This window comes from Scardinius erythrophthalmus, assembly GCF_964197995.2.
Source record: "Scardinius erythrophthalmus genome assembly, chromosome: 16".
NCBI lineage: Eukaryota > Metazoa > Chordata > Actinopteri > Cypriniformes > Leuciscidae > Scardinius > Scardinius erythrophthalmus.
This window is the reverse complement of record NC_138236.1, coordinates 6037604-6060023: the sequence shown is the minus strand read 5'-3', so window position 1 is coordinate 6060023 and position 22420 is coordinate 6037604. Positions and strand designations below refer to the sequence as shown.

Here is a 22420-nt window from a genome sequence, read left to right as displayed (position 1 = left end):
TTTCACCTTGGCAACAGATGGTGCCTGATTTATGCATTATTTAAATATAAAATGAGAATGAACAGCCTTTTGCTCTAAACAGACTACAGGAGAGAGCAGCATGGGCTTTCAGTCAGGACGTCCTGGCTGTTCTTTACCCTCTGTTCCCCCGTCTGGATGTTCGTGTAGAGGTGACACGCGGCCTCTTTTCATTGCTTCTCAGTGTGCCTATTAAAGGACAGTTTCATCTTTAAAATCTGCCATTAAATCCTGTTATGAATCAGCACTTTCTCATTCCCATGTGGTTTGCAAGGAGAATTTGTTCATTTGCATTGACTGTAGTTGCCCACCCAGGCAACATTTTCATGCATGAATGACACACTCCTTGCGGAAAAGCTGTAGGGAGCAAAATCGTGCTTCCGTATAAGTTGCAAAATTGTGGCCAAAATCTGAAAGTTGCTCATTACTGGAAAAACCACACTGTTTTGAAAATGGCTGAGCTACAAAATTATAAAACCAGTCATTGATTACTAAACTTGATGTCATTCTAAACCTGCATGACTTTCTTTCTTCGCACAAAAGATGCATTTTTGAAGAATATCCTGCAGAAATTAATTTTTAATTTTTTTTTTTCACTGAAGAAAGAAAGGATTTGGAACAGCATGAGAGTTGGTAAATGATGGCAGAATTTTCGGTTTTAGTTAGTCACTCACCAACGCTGGACACTAGAAGTTGCTTAATTACCTTACTGTCTCAACGAAACGTCAAGATTGTGACATCTGCTGTGATAACATGCCCGCTGTCCTCATCTCTTGTCTGGTGCAGGTGCGTGAATACGAGGAGGAGATCAACTCTTTGAAGGATCGTCTGATGATGTCACACCGTAAGCTGGAGGAGTACGAGAGGAGGCTGTTAACTCAGGAGCAGCAGACCAATAAAATCCTGCTGCAGTATCAGAGCCGACTGGACGACAGCGAGAGGAGACTGAGACAGCAGCAGATGGAGAAAGACAACCAAATTAAAGGAATTATTGACAGGTAATATGAAAAAAAAAGAGGCTGGAGAAACAGCAGTGGTCACGTGATCACACTCGCTGTGCGCTACGCTGTACGCTTCCTTCTAAGCTCAGTTGACGATGACCCCTTATGTAATTCTGTAAAGAAATAGTGGCCCCAAAAAGTATTTGGACATTTAAGCCAAACTTTAGATAACAAAATATCAAACTATCAAAATGTCAAATCAAGTGACATTATTTAAAAGAAATATAGCACACTTTTCATGCAAAGCATTTCCCGAAAAGAAGTGAGAAAACATTTACACTTTCATTCAATAGTTTGGACTTAGTAAGATTTAGTAAATGTTTTTGAAAGAAGTCTCTTAATGCTCACCAAGGTTGTATTTATTTGATTAAAATAGATTTTATTAATATATATTAAAATACAATTTATTTCTGCGATGAAATGTTGTTCAGCAACATTATTCCAGTTGTCAGTGTCACATGATCCCTCAGAAATCATTCGAATATGCTGATTTACTGCTAAATGAACATTTATTATTATTACAAATGTTGGCGAAGTATAATTATCAATGTAGAAAACAGTTGTGCTGCTTCATATGTTTTGTAGAACTCATGATACATTTGTTCAGGATTCCTCGATCAATAGAAAGTTCAAAAGAACAGGATTTATTTGAAATAGAAATCTTTTATAACATTATAAAAGTCTTTTCTGTCACTTTTGATCAGTATAATGCATCCTTGCTGAATAAATGTATTAATTTCTTAAAAAAAAAAGAAAATCTTACTGACCCCAAACTTTTGAATGGTAGTGTAATCTGTTCAAAATGAAGACAGATTTATTTATTTATTTATTTATTTTAAGAAAGTGAAGTTCTTTGATATTTTGTTCTATAGATTTTATAAGGGGTTTTCTATCTAGAGCGTCTGCCATTTCTATGCAGTATAGTAGCTTAACCACATCTTTACTCTTGGACTTCTCAGTCTTGTAATTGCCGTGATGTGTGTCATCACAAAGCTGCTTTTTAATTGATGAACTGGGTTTATTTCCTTCCTGTTGTTGTGTTTGTTTCATTTCATCTTTTTTATTACCCTGTTATTTGGATTCTTTGCGGCTTTGTGAATCTACAGAGACACATCTGCCAATATTTTGCTTCACTCACCCCAGCCATTGGTTGATGAAATGATGTAACTTCCTGTAATGCAGCATTTACTGCAGATTTTGTGTCACAGAGTATATTGCTATTTCAATCCAATTCTAGGAATGAAGACATGGAGTGAAGATGGTGAAGGGAGACCAGGGTTCTTACTCCCAAAAGGGCATACAAATATAAATCATCGTCTCTTCCTTCCTTGGCGTGTATTAGTGCAATACCTTTATGGAATGATCTCCAGAAATCATCATAATCATAACTGATCATATCAGGATGTGTTTGTAATTGAGGCAGTCGTATGTGTGCAGTATTGTTAATGTATTTGTCAGTTTAAGCGCTGCCGTCCGAGGAAACAAGTTTGACATGGACAAAGTGTCATAAATTGTGCTTAAGCTGAAAAGAAATTGCTTTATGAATTGCTAATGTTTAAAGCACTTATTCAGAAAGAAAAATCGCTGTTTTCTAAAGCTCTTACAAGGATCATTCATCCATTAATAGAAATGCTGTGGTTATTTATTCATCCCTCATGTCGTTGCGAACCTGTATACTGTCGTTAACTTTTCAGTGGAACACAAAAGGAGATTTTTTTTTATCTACACACATCTTTCACACACAAGCTCCAAAAAGGACAAAAACACCATAAAAGCAACCATCAACTTTTGTTCAACTGAAAAAAGACAGTCATGCGGGTTTAAGAACGACATGAGGGTGTGTAAATGACAGACATGGGGACTTGTGACTTGGTGACTTGGACTCGAGTCGACTCGAGTCGCTATTTTTATGACTTGTGACTTGACTTGACAAAAAATAAAATACTTGAGACTTGACTCGGACTTGGAAGTTAAAGACTCGGGACTTGACTTGACTTGAGACACGATGACTTGAATGACTTGAGTGTTAATCACATCATGTTTTCAAGTTTGAATATAAAATATATAAATTATTTTAAAAAATAAAGTTGATTACCCAGCTGGAGCGCAGGCTGAGAATAGCGTTGTCATGACTGGATCACGACACTATCATCAGTCGCGCCCTCTCGTACCTCGCACACCACGCGCACTCAGATCAGATATCACATCAACATGTCAGCCGGAGGGGTACTGACTCCGAGGGTCATCGCTTTCGGCTTCAAGAATTATTCACAAGATGGCAAAAGATGAACAGCGCTTTGCAAGACATGCAACATTAACATCGCGGATAGCCAGACAGAGCTGCCAACTCACGCATTCACCGTGAGACACACGCGACACTTTTCACATGCTCTCACGTCGCCACACGTTCATTTTCTCACGCACAGAAAAATCGCGACGCAAGAGGAGGTTACATATGATATAAAAAAAATCTCAGCTCTCAGATTATGTCACTTTTATTACGAAATTCAAACAATAAATACCGTTTTGGCGCTTGTAAATGTGACGCGACAGATCCCTAGCGGCAGGTGAACCGATCATCTCTAAAAATAAACACGAATGAACAATGTTGAAAGATACAGTAGGCCTACAACTTACCGAAATGTATATTCCTCATACATAATATCGACCAATCAATCAAACAAATGGTTTAATAAAACAGCTGGAGAACAATTATGTCACATAACATTTACCCCAGGAAAGCCATTTGATGACCATAATATGGCTATAGCACGTTAGTTGGCTAGAAAAAAAGTATTTTGCTAAATATGTGTACTATTACATATTTATTATATTTTTACTTATCATTAAATAAAGTTGTTATTATAATAAAAAACGCATTATCTCTCTCTGTATATTTACAGCATTAGGTGAGTTGTTTTTTTCTTGAGAAAAATTAATGCCTATCTTGTGTAGCCTACCTAATATTTATCCAAATGAGTCAATATTAAATCAGATTACAATAATTGAATTGAAATAATAAAAAAGCGTAGCTTACCAGAAATTGTACCATGTAAACATTGTAACATGTTGTCACTAAACCGAATACAATTCAGTTTAGTTACTAAAATGTTTTGACAATCACAATACACTTATTGTAAACACAGTTTACATACAACATTAAACTTTGTTACATTTTAAACACTGTTGGCAGAAGTGAAAAATAAATAATTTTATGAAGTAACAATTTTGTTTGATTCCATGATGTATTTTACTGAACATGAGTATTTACAATGCAACTCCAAATTATTGTAATTTATTGACAGTTACCCATATCTGGTCTTTACACTTTATTAAGATCAGATTCTGCAGGTAAAATTACAATAATAATGTGACTTGACTTGGACTTGACTTGACCTACTACAGGACTTGACTTGACTTGACTTGACATAGCCTGTGACTTGACTTGACTTGACTTGCCCAAGAAAAAAATACTTGGGACTTACTTGAGACTTGAAGGTTAAGACTTGAGACTTACTTGAGACTTGCACATGTGTGACTTGGTCCCATCTCTGGTAAATGATGATGACATTTTCATTCATTAGGGTGATTTGATCCTTTAATGAGTGTAAAACTGCATAGCTGCAATAATAAAGTATTTAGACAAGCCTTTATTTGGCTTCTGCTTATTTGTCTTGAAACAGAAATGGTGCAGGGGATTTTTCCTCCAAATAACCATCATTAATTGTAGCAAAACATCTTGAAAATACACAGAATCGCTTCCTGATCTGCACATGTTCTCTGCTGCACTTCTCTCTTCACTGTGTTCTATAACATACTGTGTGATGAAAGTGTCTTACTCATCAAAATAGATCATATTTCAGATGTTTTCCATATCTCTATGTGCTATCACGAGAACAGCGATCGCTTGTGTCAACCACTCCTCATCACATTTGGATTTCAGTTGTTCAGGTTTCAGTGTTTAGATCATTCATTTTGAAATATGCAATAAAAGCAGATATTTCCAAGCTTCAGAAAGAGGCTTGTGTTTGCTTATATTCAAACAAAAGCCTCATATATGATTCCTAATATTCAAACTCATGACTTAATTCTCACAAAACCTGTTCCAGGTCATGTTTCAGTCTATAACCAATAGAAAATCGTGTTTGTATATCATTGCACTGCCTTAAATTTATGCTGCTTTATTTTTTTAAAGTCATAATGCAAAATACAAAATAAGTTTAATTCTCTTTATGCAAATTATAATCTTTTTTTTTTTATGGTGAAATTTGACCTGGATTTGTTTTCACCCTCATAGATAAATATTAACACAGTTTGGTGAGTGTGCTTTGGTATTATGTTCAATGTAAAATAGCAAGAAGATACAGTATAACATATTAAACATGAGGTAAGTGAGTTGTCATGCTTATGAATATCTTTTTTTGTGTGGTGTTGTTTGTGAAATAAACATAGAGATATTAATTATAGATCAGGAAACATAAAGAGTTAGTTAATTTAGAATTTTTAGAAAATCTCTTTTGTAATGTGATGTTGATAAAGAATCATTTTGAATAATATGGAATGTTTGCACTGAAATAAGCCTTTTTAGTTTTCCATTGTTAGACTTTCATATATTAAATTGATGTATAAAAATGAGTGTATTAAATAATCTAATACTGTTAGAAAATAATAACAGACATTGCTTCCCTATAAATTCTTTTAAAAGCAGAAATATAGAGCATAGAATCATATATATTCTGTTTACGAGATGATATATATTCATAACTCTTGTAGCCAAACTGTGTGCAATAAATATACCTTGATAACTGTAGCGATGAAAAATAGCACAATGAAGGATTATTAATGATTCCCTCTCGTGACCCTTCTGACCCCTGCTTGTGAAATGTGTCTGACCCCATGACCTTTTGTCTGATCTTTGTTAATAAACAATCACATTGTTGAATATAAAACAGGCTTGAGCATATCTTTAATAAATTGGATGCTTCTGTCTTTTTAAGAAATCTTGAAGCACTAAATTTTTTTGTTTGTTTTTACTTTTGCATTTGAATTTTGTACAAGCAATATCATATATGTACATTTATAAATGTAATAAAATATCCAATCATATTGTTTTAAACCTAAACTGTGGAATTCATTATTTATTAGAATAAATGCTAAAGACTAGAATAAGTTAAGGCCCGTTCACACCAAGACAGATAACTATAACAATAACTATGTTACCATCCACACCAATGCACAATATCATTCTGTTTGTTAAAGCACATGCTGCAGTTTTGCCGTCTGTCGCTTTAAATGCTGGATTCTGATTGGTTGTCAGTGTCTTTATCGTTCATCAACTAAAAAAAATCTTTCTGAAAGTGATTCCAACGATATTGTTTCTCTGTGCCGTTATCGTTATAGGCTAGTTGTGGTGCAGACTCTGCTATTCTTTTATATTTAGAATGATTTTTAAAACTATCTTTAAAGTTATCATCCTTGGTGTGAACAGGCCTTTTTCTGCAATGAATTAATGTACCTTTCATGACTATTTCATATCAGTCTACATCAAAACAATGTCAAATCTGTCCCCTAAACTGGCACAATGATACCTATCCAATGAAACTTTTCACATTTGACCCAGATGCATCTTATTAATATCACATGTACTGTCATGTACTCGTGTCGTCTTGTCAACATAAATCAAACATCAAAAAACATCATTCCTTAGAAAGCAGTCATTCACCTGATAATCACACCACTATCCTGCCCATTAAAGTGCTTCGTTTGGCTGCCACTTGTGCCTAAAAACAGCATCTGATGTGATATCCCGAGAGGAAATGTTCACGTGGAGATATGAAAACATCCCTGTTTTGTGTGTGAAACCGAACGTCGCTTTGATGCGCGCTGGCGGCCACTTCAATGGCGTGTAATTTCTGAAATAAGCTGCCAGTAAGAGCGGCAGCCGTCGTTAGAAGCCATACAACGTGGCCCATTTTCATTTATCAGCTCACTTATTCCCATGGGATGATGGAAATATATCATCATGATATAATATGGTTGATTTTTTTTCTACAGTATGCTTTCCAGATTGGACAAAAAGCCATTTCAAAGCAAACTAATCCTATTTATCCCACAATCAATCTGATATTTGTGGCAGATGAACACTTATTGTTGATTGTCTGATCTCAATGATGTCTGTGTGCTTTGGAACTAATAATGTCTCCCTCTTTCACTCTTTCTTTCTCCCTCGCTTTCTTGTTTTCCATGAAGACTCATGGCTGTGGAAGACGAGCTGAGGGTAGGGGTGGTGCCTGAGCAAAAACCCAGGATATTCGCAGACCAGGTCTGTCTTCTTATTCTTTTTCTCTGTGAATATCTCCTGGACCGTTCTGTCCGTTGTTTGCGTGTCTGTCCCTCTACGTCCACGCTGGAATGTGTCTTTGCTTGTTCGCTCTGCCTGTCTGAACGCTTCACGGGACTGCCGTATTATATTCAGTAGGTCAGCACTTACAGATCTCAGATTTGATCCACTTGAGGAAGAGCAGCACTGAAGGAAACATCCTGATGCTAAACGCTGGACTTTAGGAAGGAATGCTTTACTGATCAGACGTTGATCTTTTTCTAAGCTCAGGACACTTAGCCCCGGTTTCAAAGACAGGGCTTGGATTAAGCCAGGATTAGGCCTTAGTTCAATTAAGACATTTAGGTAGCTTAGAAAAAAACACATAACTGGTGTGTTTCTTGAGACAAAACAACGGCACTGACTGACATATTTGAAGATATTTAGTGCAAGTTGCTCTCAGTTAAAACATGGGACGAGACGTAAGCCTTGTCTGTGAAACTGGGGCAAAAGTATCAACCTTTCCTTGATATTTTGATTTGATTTCTATGGAAACATACTGTAGCTTTGTGCAAAAAATAATAATAATATCATAAACCCCAAATTTGAAACATTTAACCACCCATGACTGTCTTATATAACTACACTACCGTAAGTCTCTTCTGCTCACCAAGGCTGCATTTATTTGATCAAAATCACAGTAAAAACAGTAAAATTGTGAAATATTATTACAATTTTAAATAATTATTTTCTATTTAAATATACTGTGATCAAAGCTAAATTTTTCAGCGTCATTACTCCAGTCTTCAGTGTCACATGACCCTTCAGAAATCATTCTAATATGAATATTTCTTATTATCATCAATGTTGAAAACAGTTTGCTTAACAGCTGCTTGAAATCGTGATATTTTTTCTTTCTTTCAGAATTCTTTCATGAATAGAAAGTTCAAAAGAACAGCATTTATTTGAAATGGAAATCTTTTGTAGCATTATAAATGTCTTTACTGTCACTTTTGATCAGTTTAATGCATATTTGCAGAATAAAAGTATTCATTTCTTTAAGACAATCTTACTGACCACAAACTTTTGAACAGTAGTTTACATTAAAAGGGGGATTTCAGGGAGAAAAAATATAATAATACAAATATTCAAGACATTACCCCTTGAATAGAGTTCTTTATTGTTTCATTTAAGTAATAATTATTAAGATGGTTCATCTAAATTACAAAGAAGAAAAGACAAATAGAAACCAATGAGACATTGTTATCACACCAAAAGAATATAAAGCTATAAATTAATGTAGTATATCAGATCACTTGCTCTTGATGATAAATGTTTGAGTTCATACTGAGATCTCTTCGATTTGAATATCTATTTATTTTGATATCTTGACAAATCTGAGCACAAGTTTGAGACAAGGCTGAGATCTCTTCTGAAACTCTCTTTTGATCATTGGGGTCTTATGAGAAACATTTTGCTCTCCATTTAGTCTTATTTTAAGGTATTATAGAAATGTTTCCAATGAGATAGATCCAAAAGTACGTTTTGCATAGTTATTGAATTTTTGTAGCATTATTTGCTCAGTGTTGCCTTACCTCGAGTGGAGAAATGTTTAGCTAAGCATTAGCACCTCCAGTAGGGATGTCAAATGCTTCGTGTTTCTTTCCATGTGTCATCCCTCGCTTCTTTTTTATGCTTTGATTTCTCATAAATGGTGCATCGCTGTACTCTATGTTACAACAAACACCAAATTCTCAGCAGTTCCAGTCTGTGCACACACGTCACTCGACTTCTCTGATCCAGAGCTCCAGCTGTCTTTAAATCAACTTCCAATGTGACTTTGAAAAGAAGAAAATCAATAATCCTGTTTCTGATGAGATAAGATAAGATAAAACGAGGGAGTTGAGTATGAGCTGCACGTATAACTCAGGGATCAGGGAAACTGCTGAGTGGACAGAACCGCAGACGAAAGTTCAGCACAGTCAGCATAGATTCTCCTGAAGAATACAATTAGTGTGTGAAAGAAAGCATCTATTAGATGAAGCTCAGGTGGACGTTTGGAAGAGATGCAACTGCAGGGTTCCAGAAGAAAACATCCCTTTAACATTCATTTAACATGTTTTAATGTTTAAATCACCCAGATGTGGTTGGTTAAAAAAAAAGTGTGCAGATTAGCTACATCTGGGCCTTGTAACATCCTTTAAACTGATGATTAGGAAATCTGCATGAAACGAAAGTTGCAGTAGTCTTTTCTTCCCTATTATGATGTATATCCAAGTGAAGCTGCTTCTCAAACACTGGGAATTGATTGGTTGTGGTTTGCTATTGGTCGATCTCATGTGAGTGACAGGTTGTCCCGCCCTTACGCCAGTAAACACATCATCAGAGAAGAGAAGAGATTTGGCTGAGAGAGGGAGGGCAGTTATTTTGATTAAAGAAGTGATTGCAAGGTCATATGAATAAAAAAAAAAATAAAAAAAAAAATCACGGATAAATCATTATGATAAAAACGTCTCGGTTACTGATGTAACCCTCGTTCCCTGAAGGAGGGAACGGGAGACGTAACGTCGACGTGACGACGTAATTGGGATCCCAATTACGTCAAGTTGACGTTACGTCGAACGTGAGCGACTGAAAGGGAACTGCAATATTCCATAAATAAAGCAAGAATTGCTGATTTTGATTTCATGGTGACTTTAATATCAATTAATTTATAATAATAAATAATTTAATATTATACATTTTCTTAATTTTAGGTAAAAAGTTATGTAAATGTGTACAATTAATTATTTGTTCCTATTCACTTAATAATAAACAATTGTAATAAAACAGCTTCCTTTTTTAAATTATTATAAAAACTCTTCCAAAGCCACTCTGATTTCAGCAAGAGAGAAGTTTGTGTTTGTAAAGTGCCCTGGTTTTGTCCCGTAGTTTTTAATGATGCGTCTCTGTCAGTTCTGTGTTTGCTCATGTGCTTGGCAGACGTTCACACGCTGTGTTTGTTTCTGTTCGGCTGTTTTTTCCCCCTCCACTTTTATTATGTCAGGTGCATTGAGCCAGTAGCATGTCCCTGTTCGCAAATGATTAGGATTTTAAGAGCTGAGGAATAATTCTGTGGAATTTTGTAGAGAAGAGTTTTATTTTGTTTATCTTGTAGCTGCATGTTGGCTGCAAAATAATAAAGATGACCAACGTGGCATTTAGAGCTTTGTTTGCCTTTTACTTTGTGGTGAGCTGAGGTATGTATGTGTAATTTGGTGGACATTTAAATGTTTGTCTGGGAATTTGTGTGTGTTTTTGTGTGCGTGTGTGCGTATGTCCACATGCATGCCGATCCCGTCTCACGGACACACACTCCCTTTGCCTGCTGTGCACAGGCCCACACCCTCACATACACACCTCTCTGTCCTCTCCTGTGTGTTGATGAGATACGGTGATTTCTCTTAGGGGAGGCGGCAGTCCATCCTAGTGCAGCCCCGCCTTGCACCCGTCCCACTGCGAATGCAAAGGTAATGAATCACCTGACTGTGACCCGCCCACTCCACGTCTGTCTCCTCCCACATTCACCGTATGTACACTGGACTTGTCCACACACATACTGTACACACACACACACACACACACACACACACACACTACACCTCGCCTGCACAGAGTCATATGCACCTCTACTTTCTTTATTCTAGAGTTAATTATACTAGAATGAATGTTGGCTTGACAAAATCTGAAAAAAGCCATATTTTATGTAGGCCATATGTAGTTTGAGGAGTTTGAAAAGAGATTTGATGATTAAAAGTTGAGTCTTGTGATAGACAGACAGACAGACAGACAGACAGACAGATAGACAGATAGATAGATAGATAGATAGATAGATAGATAGATAGATAGATAGATAGATAGATAGATAGATAGATAGATAGACGGACGGACGGACGGACGGACGGACGGACGGACGGACGGACGGACGGACGGACGGACAGAAAGATAGATAGATAGATAGATAGATAGATAGATAGATAGATAGATAGACAAACAGACAGATGTATTGATAGACAGATGTTTAGACAGATAGATAGACAGACAGACAGAAAGAGAGATAGATAGATAGATAGATAGATAGATAGATAGATAGATAGATAGATAGATAGATAGATAGATAGATAGATAGATAGATAGATAGATAGATAGATAGATAGATAGATAGATAGATAGATAGATAGATAGATAGATAGATAGATAGATAGATAGACAGACAGATGTATGGATAGATAGAAAAACAGACAGATGTATTGATAGACAGATGTTTAGACAGATAGATAGACAGACAGAAAGATAGAAAGATAGATAGATAGATAGATAGATAGATAGATAGATAGATAGATAGATAGATAGATAGATAGATAGATAGATAGATAGATAGATAGATAGATAGATAGATAGATAGATAGATAGATAGATAGATAGACAAACAGACAGATGTATTGATAGACAGATGTTTAGACAGATAGATAGACAGACAGACAGACAGAAAGAGAGAGAGATAGATAGATAGATAGATAGATAGATAGATAGATAGATAGATAGATAGATAGATAGATAGATAGATAGATAGATAGATAGATAGATAGATAGATAGACAGACAGACAGATGTATTGATAGACAGATGTTTAGACAGATAGATAGACAGACAGAAAGATAGATAGATAGATAGATAGATAGATAGATAGATAGATAGATAGATAGATAGATAGATAGATAGATAGATAGATAGATAGATAGATAGATAGATAGATAGATAGATAGATAGATAGATAGATAGATAGATAGATACTGAAAAAAACAGTACTGTGTTAACTGCATTATTCCTACCAAAAATAAGAAATTGCATTACAATTAGTTTAATGGAAATGAATGCATCAGCTAGTTTTTATTACTTTTGCATTCTGCAGAAAAAAAAAAAAAAAAACATTAAAACTACGCCAAACTGATGAATGTAATGATGTCATTTGAATACAAGTGCATTATCAAATGCTGAGTATCCTGAAAATCATTTTTGCTACCATTCATAGATTCATAGAGATGCTGTCATTTTTAGGAGCTTGTTTGTTTGTTTTGCAGGAGGTTTCACCTCACATCCATACAAAACGCCACAATTTCAGCATAATCTGACATAAAATAGAGGTGAGCAGGGCATATGGCTCAGTGCAAGGCGAAGGACTTCTTGTCATCATGTCCATTCTATCTACATCATCACCATTGCACTTTGAAACAGATGATGATGATTTCTGGGAAATCTCCGTATCTTTCTCCGTGCCGCCCTGACAGGAGTCAGGGGTGGGTTATCAGCGTGCATGAGAACCCGGATGAGTGTGAATGTGTGTAGGTGTTCATGCTTCTGTTGCGGTGTTTAGAGCGCTTCTGGTGGTTTACAGTAGAAGTATTTGTGTAGACATTTGTGCATTAAGTGGTGTAGTTTGTTGCATAGAAATGTATTGTTCATGGTTGCATTAATAACTCATTTTTTACGGGTAAATTGACATGCAACGTTCATGTGAAGTAAAAGGCTGGATGAAAGTGAAAGGTGAATGTGTGCGGTGTTACTCGATGTATTTGATGATTTAGTTTGCTTTAGATGATGTTTTAAAGGTTTCTACGTGTGATTGCATCAAAAGAGCTGTAGAAACACATCAGAACGTATTAACCCTTTCTTTTGAACCTAAATTACCTGACAGACCAATTCAACCAGGACTTCGATTTGACCACCTAAAGAAAAGCAATGGTTCCAGACAAAAGTGACCGTCGTATGAGTTTCAGTTCTGACAGAGATGCACCCTTTACTCCTGTTGTCGTCATCACTTGTCTTTGTTTAGTGTTGCAGCTAGTTCCAAACCTCCGTTCCCCAACACTAATTCCATATTCATTCTCAAATACTAGGTTCTGATTGAGAAGAGAAAGAAATTGCACCATAACGGAGTCAGACTGACTTATGTTAGCAAAGCTAGCCACTTCGCTAATGTAACAGTCTGGAACCAAAGCAAATTCCTTGGTGTTAAAAACATAGAACCTATTAAAGTTGAGCCATTCACTTATAATTCTTGTAAAAATGAAGTCAAACACAAATACCAGGTGAGTATATTTAGAATGGTAAAGCATATTATCACCAAATGTTGTTGTCATGTTGTTTTGTTGAGTTTCTCATGCATTAGCCTCAGCTTTAACTTTAGGTTGATTTAACTCCAATGTTTCCACCCCAATCCAGATTTCACTGAAACGGACTGAACTTGATGAAAAACACACTGAGCATGATTTAGATATAAAATGAGCTGAGGCTGCTTTGGGCACTGCACTGCGCCTCTGTAGGTAAGATTAGAGGATAAGAGCAAAATAAAAATGGTGTCTCCACTATATGAGAATCTTAGCCCAGCTACACATAACAAAAAAATCTGAAAGTCAAACTATCCCTTTTTTGTGTGTGTGTGTGGCAGAAATGGGCTTGAGGTTGTTTTCACGCTTTTGTTGCAGAGCGGACCCAAGTTCAATATAATTTAACCAGCAATGATAATACACTAGCTATGAAACTATTGCGGGCCCAATGTAAATATAGAATTTAAAAAAGTGTTAAAAACAGAATACTATATCTGACCTGTAATATATTAGCCAAAGTGTTATATAAATATCTGAGCTGATAAAAAAAAGTAGTACAAAATATTCAGATGCATACAAATATACTGATAGAATCTGATATATCATTTGCAATGCTTTCAGCATGACTCTTTCTGCAAGTTACATAGTTACGCCAGTAGGTGGCGACAAGTGACTGTGTTTTCTGTGTTATGAGTGATTCACTGAATCTTTCTCTACCAATTCGTTCAAAAACACATATTCATTTATGCACAAAGCAAGTAAGCTTCTTACGAGGGAGTCATTGAATCATTCACTCAAACGATTCATTCAAAAACACGAATTCATTCAGGTACGAAACCAGGGCTGCATTTAAGTCCACTTTTTTATGCCCTTTCCTTGCTAATGTTGCACAAGTGCCCACTGCTGGTGAAACCCTTTCAATGGGTTTAAATGGAACGCCCTAAGCCCTTGATCACTTGTGGATAAATTAAGTGCGAGTTTCTGTTGTGACGTCACAATTTTGTTGCATTGTGGTCTATGAATCTGCCTGAAGTGTACACGCCCCCTCGGTTAAAATCGAGGGGTCGAGGTTCTGTCGAAATTAACTTCCCTCGTCCACTTTACAAAAATGAATGCATTTCAAAATGGCGGCATGTAGTTTGCAATAGGTTGTTTCCGAAGTGCACACTTCCCTACTACATAGTAGGCGAAATTCAGTATGTGTCAAAAGTAGTATGTCCGAATTCACAGTACTCATAAAAGAGTGAGCAAAAAGTACCCGGATGACCTACTACTTCTGGCGAGATTCTGAAGTGTGCATACGATGAACAATTGTACAGTTGGAACCAACCGAACTCAGGTTCAAACCAAGTGTGGAAACTCCCTGAAATTCTAAATAGTGGATTTGACACTGTTTTGTAAATCAAAAGTAAATTTTGATATAAAATATCAAAATTGTATAATCATGCAATATAATACAAATCTAAACTACTTTCTATAAAACATTTATAAGATAGTAAATGGATTGACAGTTTGTTCCCTAGAGTCATTTGAGCTTGCATAACACTGTCAGGCACATCTTCACAAGGCAGACTGTCACAACAGTCCAGATATGCTTGTGATAGCAGAATAAAAAAGCACCTACATTCCACATAAATATTCATTCTCACCTCCTGTTCTTTTCAGTTGATCACACTTTTGCATCAGTTGCATGCTCGGTATAAGTCTATTGTACTGCACTCAGACACTGGAGTGAGTGCAGTGGTAGGGGTCATATCATGAGTCATCAAATTTTCTGATCTTTGAGGTCAAATAAATGTAAACTTTGGGACGTTACATTGCCACTTTACATATAACTGGTAATCTATTTTTATGCTTCCATGAGAAGAATTAAATGATCCAACATATATTTTTGGACCAAAATCAAACAAAAAAAAAAAGGTAAAAAAAAAAATCGATTAATCATGATTAATCACATATAACATAAAAGTTTGTGTTTATATAATATATAATATGAGTGTGTGTGTGTACATACATATATGTATGCATATATATATATATATATATGTGTGTGTGTGTGTGTGTGTGTGTGTGTGTGTGTGTATATATACACAGACACGCGCGCGCACACATCAAGATTAATCGATTTGACGGCTCTAAAAAAACATGTGTTATGACCCCTTTAATGCAAAATTGATAATAAATAAATAGGTTTCTCTTCTTACTTAAAATCACAATTTGGGTATATTTACCCCAAAAAAATCCAATATTGAATCGTTCAGTGTCACTGACAACCACTCTGGTCTTCTGCAGTGCAACCTCACAAGAGCACAAGTGTATCAACAGCATTTGTAATTCCCTCCTCATCCCTCTCTCTTCCTCTTTTTTGTGTCTATCCCTCTTTCCCTGAGCATTTCTATGGAAATTTTTCATTCCTCTGCTGTACAACTCATGCTCCTGTTTTATTCCTCCTTTACTGCTCTTCCAATCCCTCATCACCTCAAATCTCTCTTTCTCTCTGTGACCTCTATTTCCTTTGATCTTCCTGTTCTGCATTTCCCTATCAATCTACTTGCCATGGGAACTCCTTTGCATTCCATTTGCCTTTTTTTTGTGTGTGTGTGGAATCTTCATCCTTCCATTCCTCCTCCTCCACCTGCTCTCTTTCTTCTCCTCCCTTTTCCTCTCTCTCTCTCTGTCTTGCTAGGAAAAGCAGCTTTCCGCCTTGGGTTCAGCAGACCCCGGTGTGAGTTTTGGAGGAGAAATGACCAGCACTCCTGGCTTTGTTGGAGTCTCCCACTCGGACAAATCCTCCAACCGATCCCCCCTGAATGGAATCTTGTCCTTCCCGTTAGCCCCCCCTCCTCGTTCTCTTCCTCACGCACAACTCTGGCCAAACGGAGAGCTCCCCGGCAACTGAAAAATCAGCAACAGCATCGAGGGCAAGTTTGGAGGGGGAGCAGGTCAATTACAACGTTGACCAAATCTGAGAACATTTTTAGGAATTCCGAAGAAAAAGTCACATCTTTTGTCATCCGCATTGTAAGGATGTTTTTTTTTTTGTACATTAGACTGAGGACAAATGGGAGGCGGGACATTACTTGCACCATCCAAAACAAAAGGGCTCTCCATTGGATCCGATATGTTATTCCGACATCACTTTTTCTTTGGATCAAAGTTAAAAGCCCCTTGCACGTACAGTACCTCTGCCACCACGTCATCCAAACCACTGGAAAGTGCTTGGTTCAGTTTCCAAGTTTTTGACTGAGCTCCCTCATATTGCGTTTAAAAAAAATCCCAAGAACGGTGGAAAAACAAACGAATACGTATGTTTCGAAGTGTATAGAGATCGAAATTTGACCCACGAACACGCATCAGCTTTGTCTTGGGGATTTTGTCTTGTCATCTGCCTTCCCTAGTGCCTTTCTGTATCTCTAGACAGGGTTTTCAAACGAACACAAGAATAAGGATGGCAGAATTACAGAAATGGTTGTGCAAACTCCACTCTCTTCTCGAGATTGCTCATTTAGGAGAGATTGATGTGTTCATCTGCCTCAATGTAATGCTGAAAATGTCAAGTTTGGGAATCCGACCATGGCTCGGTTTTTGTGGACAATGTCTGGAAAGTGCTTGTGGTCTTTGAATTGCCTCACTAGACTGAACTTGTGCAATGTTTTCTCTTCTCAATCTCAGAACCTATGTGTATTTAACTGGTGCTATGGATTCACAAAGCATTGCTCTGTGTTACATCACCACCTCTCATTCTGTCATCGTCCTAACCGTTCATATACAGTACGTCTTCGTCCTCCCATTCATCTCCTTACAGGCCAATTTTGATTTCTTTCAGTGTGTGTGTGTGTGTGTGTGTGTGTGTGTGTGTGTGTGTGTGTGTGTGCACTGCAGCGTGAGGTGATCTCTGTCAGGTCAAAAAACCTTTTGTCTTTTTTCTTAAAACAAAATGCTAGGCCAGAATGCAGTTTTGGTCATAAGGCATTTTTTTATACTGATGCGTTTTCCTCAAAATGGCATGATGCGAAGAGAGCTGATATTTCAAATAAGCAGAACTTTGTGTGTGTGTTTTTTTGGTTTGTCTTAAAAGACATTTTAAACTCAACATGAAAGTCAACTTGAAAGCAACCAATTTTTAATCCATTATGTGACACGTTTTTGAGTATAAAATAGATAAATTTGAACTTTTAGGAATTGATGGGTATAATGGATTTTGGTGGCTGAAAAATAGATTTTTTTAAGAGGTGGTGCACGTTATATTTTGTTAAAAAATTATGAAAACAACCCTGTTTTTAATATAGATTACCATGCACCAAATCATAAAAAATAAGATCAAGGATGTGCATTGAAAAAGTAAACAGGGACTTGCACCAAATAATCATTTACATATATGCATTTGGCAGATGCAAGGTATACATTTTATCAGTTCATGCATTCTCTGGGAATCGAACCCATGACCTTGGCTTTGCCATACCGTACTGTTTGAGCAACTGGAAAGCTTCAAATTTAGGAAAGATCTTGTAAGATAACTGACTTGGTTTGTAAAATAATCAAATCTTATGTACTGTACAGAAATATTGCTAGCTATAATTCTTCATTTAAGTATCACTGCCATCTGGTACTGATTGTATACCTCATCGTTCACTACAGCTTTCGTTTTATTGTTTGTTTTACTATTAATCAGTTCATTGTCATGTTTCTACAGACTCAAGACATTCTCGTGGCTTCGCTGACACAAGTCATTCATTTGTAACCCAATTCATTGCTGATTGCCTTGTTGTTGCATTGAAAAACTACTCAAGTTCTGTATGTAATACAGCTACACCAATACAGCAGGCCTAGATGAGAGCAAGGAAACATTAATCATAACTGCACAATAAAAACACTGAGCTGTACTGTAATATTTAAAGGTTGGGAAGGCACTAGAGAGAATGGACTGATTGCCATTTTAGCTTTTTAGAGCTTCGAGGGCTATCTTTAAGTGACTTCTACACCATTTAGTAATAATCAACAGGCAATTTTGTTTATGTCCCAAAAGCGGTTGAGAGAAATGGGATAACAGGGTTATCGGCTGATAAATGTGCCATGACATGAATATACCTCAGACGTAAAATCGAATGACTCAGGTAAACTTTCAATTGCCTCACAGTTTACTGCAAACTGGAAAAAAAAAAACACATTTTAAGTTGACCTGCCTGTTTTGGTAGTTAGTCCATTTCTTCTCTGAGATTAGTAGCAGTGATTGGTCAGCAGCTCATCAAGCACCTCCTCTTTTCCCTGCATCTCCAGCCAATCACAAAGCTTCATGGAGGACAATCTGGAACCTAATTGGAGGCCTCACCAAGGACATTCTTCAGGTTGGCCGATGTTTAATTCCAGAGTGCTGTCACGCGATTCGGTTGGTTGACAGAGGGGAAACTGAGGCTTAGACTCAGTGCCAGAGCCGATCCAAAGAAAAAAAAATAGGTTCCCCTCCTCTGACGTGCCCTCTCTCTGATATAATTTGATGTGATGGCAGTTTGGGATGCTTAACATCCGTCAGATGGCTTCTGCGTGCCTCTTAACAGTACGAGAGATGACGTCGCATGCAGCGCAAGTGGTTCGAGTTGAGAGAGTTGGAGAGGTTCTGTGGATAAGATCAATCTCAAAGGTGCTGTTTTTTAGGTTCTTTATTAACTACATGTAGGATATTGAACAATCCTCTACTTCTTCTCATTATGATCTTCATTAGCTCTGCCTGTCATGCCTGCCTGTGTCTCAATCATGTCTTTTATTTTGGGGAAACAGAATATGCCCTGCCTTTTATTCTCAAGAGACGCTGATTTGTCCTTCAGCGGATTTGGTTAGAGGCTGGAAGTATCCGAACTTTTGTTTCCTGGTAGTTTTCTACTACTTTGACTGGACCTCACCCAGATGAAATCACATATTTACATGCTGGTAATGTGAGACAAGAACTGAAATTAATCCTTTTTAGATCCGTGAATTTATGTGACAATCTCCTTGCAAAGAAGTATCGACAACCTGTTATTTTACCTGCTCCCCCTCTCCGCATTTTGCTACGTCCCGGATCCTCGGCAACTCCTTTGTCTGTGAAAGAAAGATGGATTCTTTTACTTTTTAACTCTCTTTCGTTTTGCTGTGGAGTCATTGATTTTATGAACGACGCTGTTTGGATGTGGAATCCTCTTGTTTAGAAAATTGGCGGCCGAACGTTGTGGGTAGTTTTGAAAAGCGAAGCCAAGTTGCTGTTTTAAATTGAACTTTATTTCCTTTGGATGTCATTGCCGGGCAACACAGACATTTCTCTGCTTCCTTTTTACACCACTAGACAAAAATATCAATTTTGAGAGATCATGCAGGTCGAATAATGTTGTGGGTGACTGTGTGTATATACAGTGTGTGTACAGTTTTTGTGTATATACTGGATGTATGGTTATACAATATAAATATATATATATATATATGTATTTGTACATAAGGTATGTTTGTATATGCAGTGTACAGAATGTGTTCTTTTACACCGATTTCCCTTTTTCTCAATATGTGGACAAGAAAAAGCATAACAGAACTTTGTGGGAATTCAAACTCATGTTGGCGACTCGTCGACGGATGTCTTCGAAGCACTTTTTGCTCAGGCTGATTGTACGCAGTCTGAAACCTACGATGCGTCGCCGTGAGTCCGCCACGTGGTTTGCCAGTCTAAAGCTTGCACTCATTTTCTCACTGATTGGGGTGTTTTGTAACAGGTTCTGGGTGACCAAGCAATGCTTGTACATAAATATATAGCCTAGGCTTAATACCTACCGTATGTATGCATATATCAACTTTTCCAGACATAAGTCACCTGCTAATCTTTGCAGCTTTTGCATCTCCTCTTGCTTTCAATTTCAATGCGGTGCCGTGCATCAGATGAGTTTTTTTTTTGGCTCGCTGTTAGAAGGTCGCTCTTGTGAGAAGACGTTCCCATTTTACTATACTGACCTTTTATATGGCTTGATGCTTTATTCCCTCATTACTTGCCTAGCAACTCTTCCATGCAAGTAAGCGCTTCTTTGTCCCCTGTAAATGAATGGAGTTCCCATGATGTGCCTCTTTCTAATAAACTTCAGTTGATCTTTGTCAGCCATAAGCCAATCACAGTCATCTTTCTTGACAAGCCATAAGCCCCGCCCCTAAATTTCCATTTGTGAAAAGGGCAGACACTTGGGAATTTTATTTCTTTTTGTATATATTATATTAATAGAAAGAGTGGTATGTCAGAGTGTATTGCCAATGTTTTTGGATTTGTTATGAATGTTGATATTCTGGTTATTGAATTATGATTATTATTGTAATAATATAATGACTGCTGTTATCATTTCATCATTCTTTAGTTTATTCAAAGCTGTTGAAGACTTTCATTTCTTTTTGAATAAATCGGAATTTATATTTTTCGGGTGGGCTAATTATAGAAATGAAATCAATTAAACAGATGAATAAAGAAATGCATTTGTACTGAATTCATTTATTATATTGAGAATGATGTTTTTATCTATCTATCTGTCTATCTATCTATCTATCTATCTATCTATCTATCTATCTATCTGTCTGTCTACTGTCTCTATCTATCTATCTATCTGTCTGTCTGTCTGTCTGTCTGTCTGTCTGTCTGTCTGTCTGTCTGTCTGTCTGTCTGTCTGTCTGTCTGAAAAAATAAAGTTGTTTCAGTTGAAATGACTGATGCCACTCACAGCTTCTTATGGTCTTCATCAACTCAACTGGTAAAATCCATCTTTACTAATGCTATCAGTCAAAGTAGAAGATATAAAGGATCAAGGAAACAAGATGGAAGCTTGTGATTTCAGGATTGCTGTGTCGTGTTAAAACCCCCTGCTGATGATTCACAAATGCAGTTGCCAGGTGATGCCAGATGGTTTGCCTGCTAATCGTGTCCAGAGATGAGGGGTTGATGAGAATGTGTGGGATGAAATTAAGGCAGCACAAACAAATTCCTATGATGTATACCGGTAACTTTACCATTTAAATAATATAGAAGTATATTTCTTATTACTGTAATGAACATGAGATTATTTTTGCATTATGAAACTATGACTTTGGACATATTCTTGCAGATAATTTGTGGGACTGACCCTATTTACTAAATTATATGTATAAGCTTTATGAACTTCTTAATAAATTCTTATTTTATGAACAACTAAGAATACTTGTAGGCGCAGTCATTGGCATTAACACAGTCATTGCTGAGATTCAATAGTGTTTCGCTTCATGTATCTACTCTTCAGCACAATGGTAACCACAAAACTTCAACATTACAGAAACTCTTTTAAATGTCAAACATAACAGCATTAAACACTAACAGGACTTTCCCTTCACTAAAAACAAACAAATTAACACTTCATTTCAACATTTATTCTCCTTATCAGTCATATGCAAAGCATGCTGGGAACTAGAAATTCACTGCCTAATTTCCGAAGTTATCAAAAAAAAAAAAGAAGCCAATTAACAGAAATTTTAGTGTAAGTTACAGACGACATTAAGTTATTGTAATGATCAACATTATTATGTCAACAGAACTCTAAGAAATAATGTTTGCAACTTAAAAGGTTTAATTAAAACAATAAATTAGATTTTTTAACTTACAGAGTTGTCGTAACAGGTCTCCTGAATTACTTTTTAGAGTGTGACTTTCACTTTCCATTCATACAAATCTTATTTAATTACAGTGTACCTTTACACAAATCCATTATTTAGGCTATTGTAAATTGTAAAAATGTTATAGGCTACAAATATGGAATACATGGTGATTTATCTCTGGGTGATCAATTGATTTAGACAGTGAGAAAAGATGCAAAGAAACAAAGTACAGAACATATTTCTGACAAAATACCAATGTATTAATTGCGAAAAATATATATATATATTGTTATTAAAATATGTTAACGACATAAA

At 36.6% G+C, this 22420-nt stretch overlaps 1 protein-coding gene across 1 annotated transcript in view; it reads left to right on the top strand.

Annotated features, from left to right (window-relative positions):
- The window catches only part of syngap1b (synaptic Ras GTPase activating protein 1b), a gene marked incomplete at its 3' end in the record, with an annotated part of 90995 nt that extends 74543 nt beyond the window's left edge, over positions 1–16452 (top strand). Inside the window, 4 exon segments of the mRNA XM_081388322.1 lie at positions 805–1016; positions 7269–7341; positions 16170–16379; positions 16381–16452. Of these exon segments, the coding sequence (XP_081244448.1) occupies positions 805–1016; positions 7269–7341; positions 16170–16379; positions 16381–16452 (567 nt within the window).
- Positions 16453–22420: the final 5968 nt, after the last annotated feature.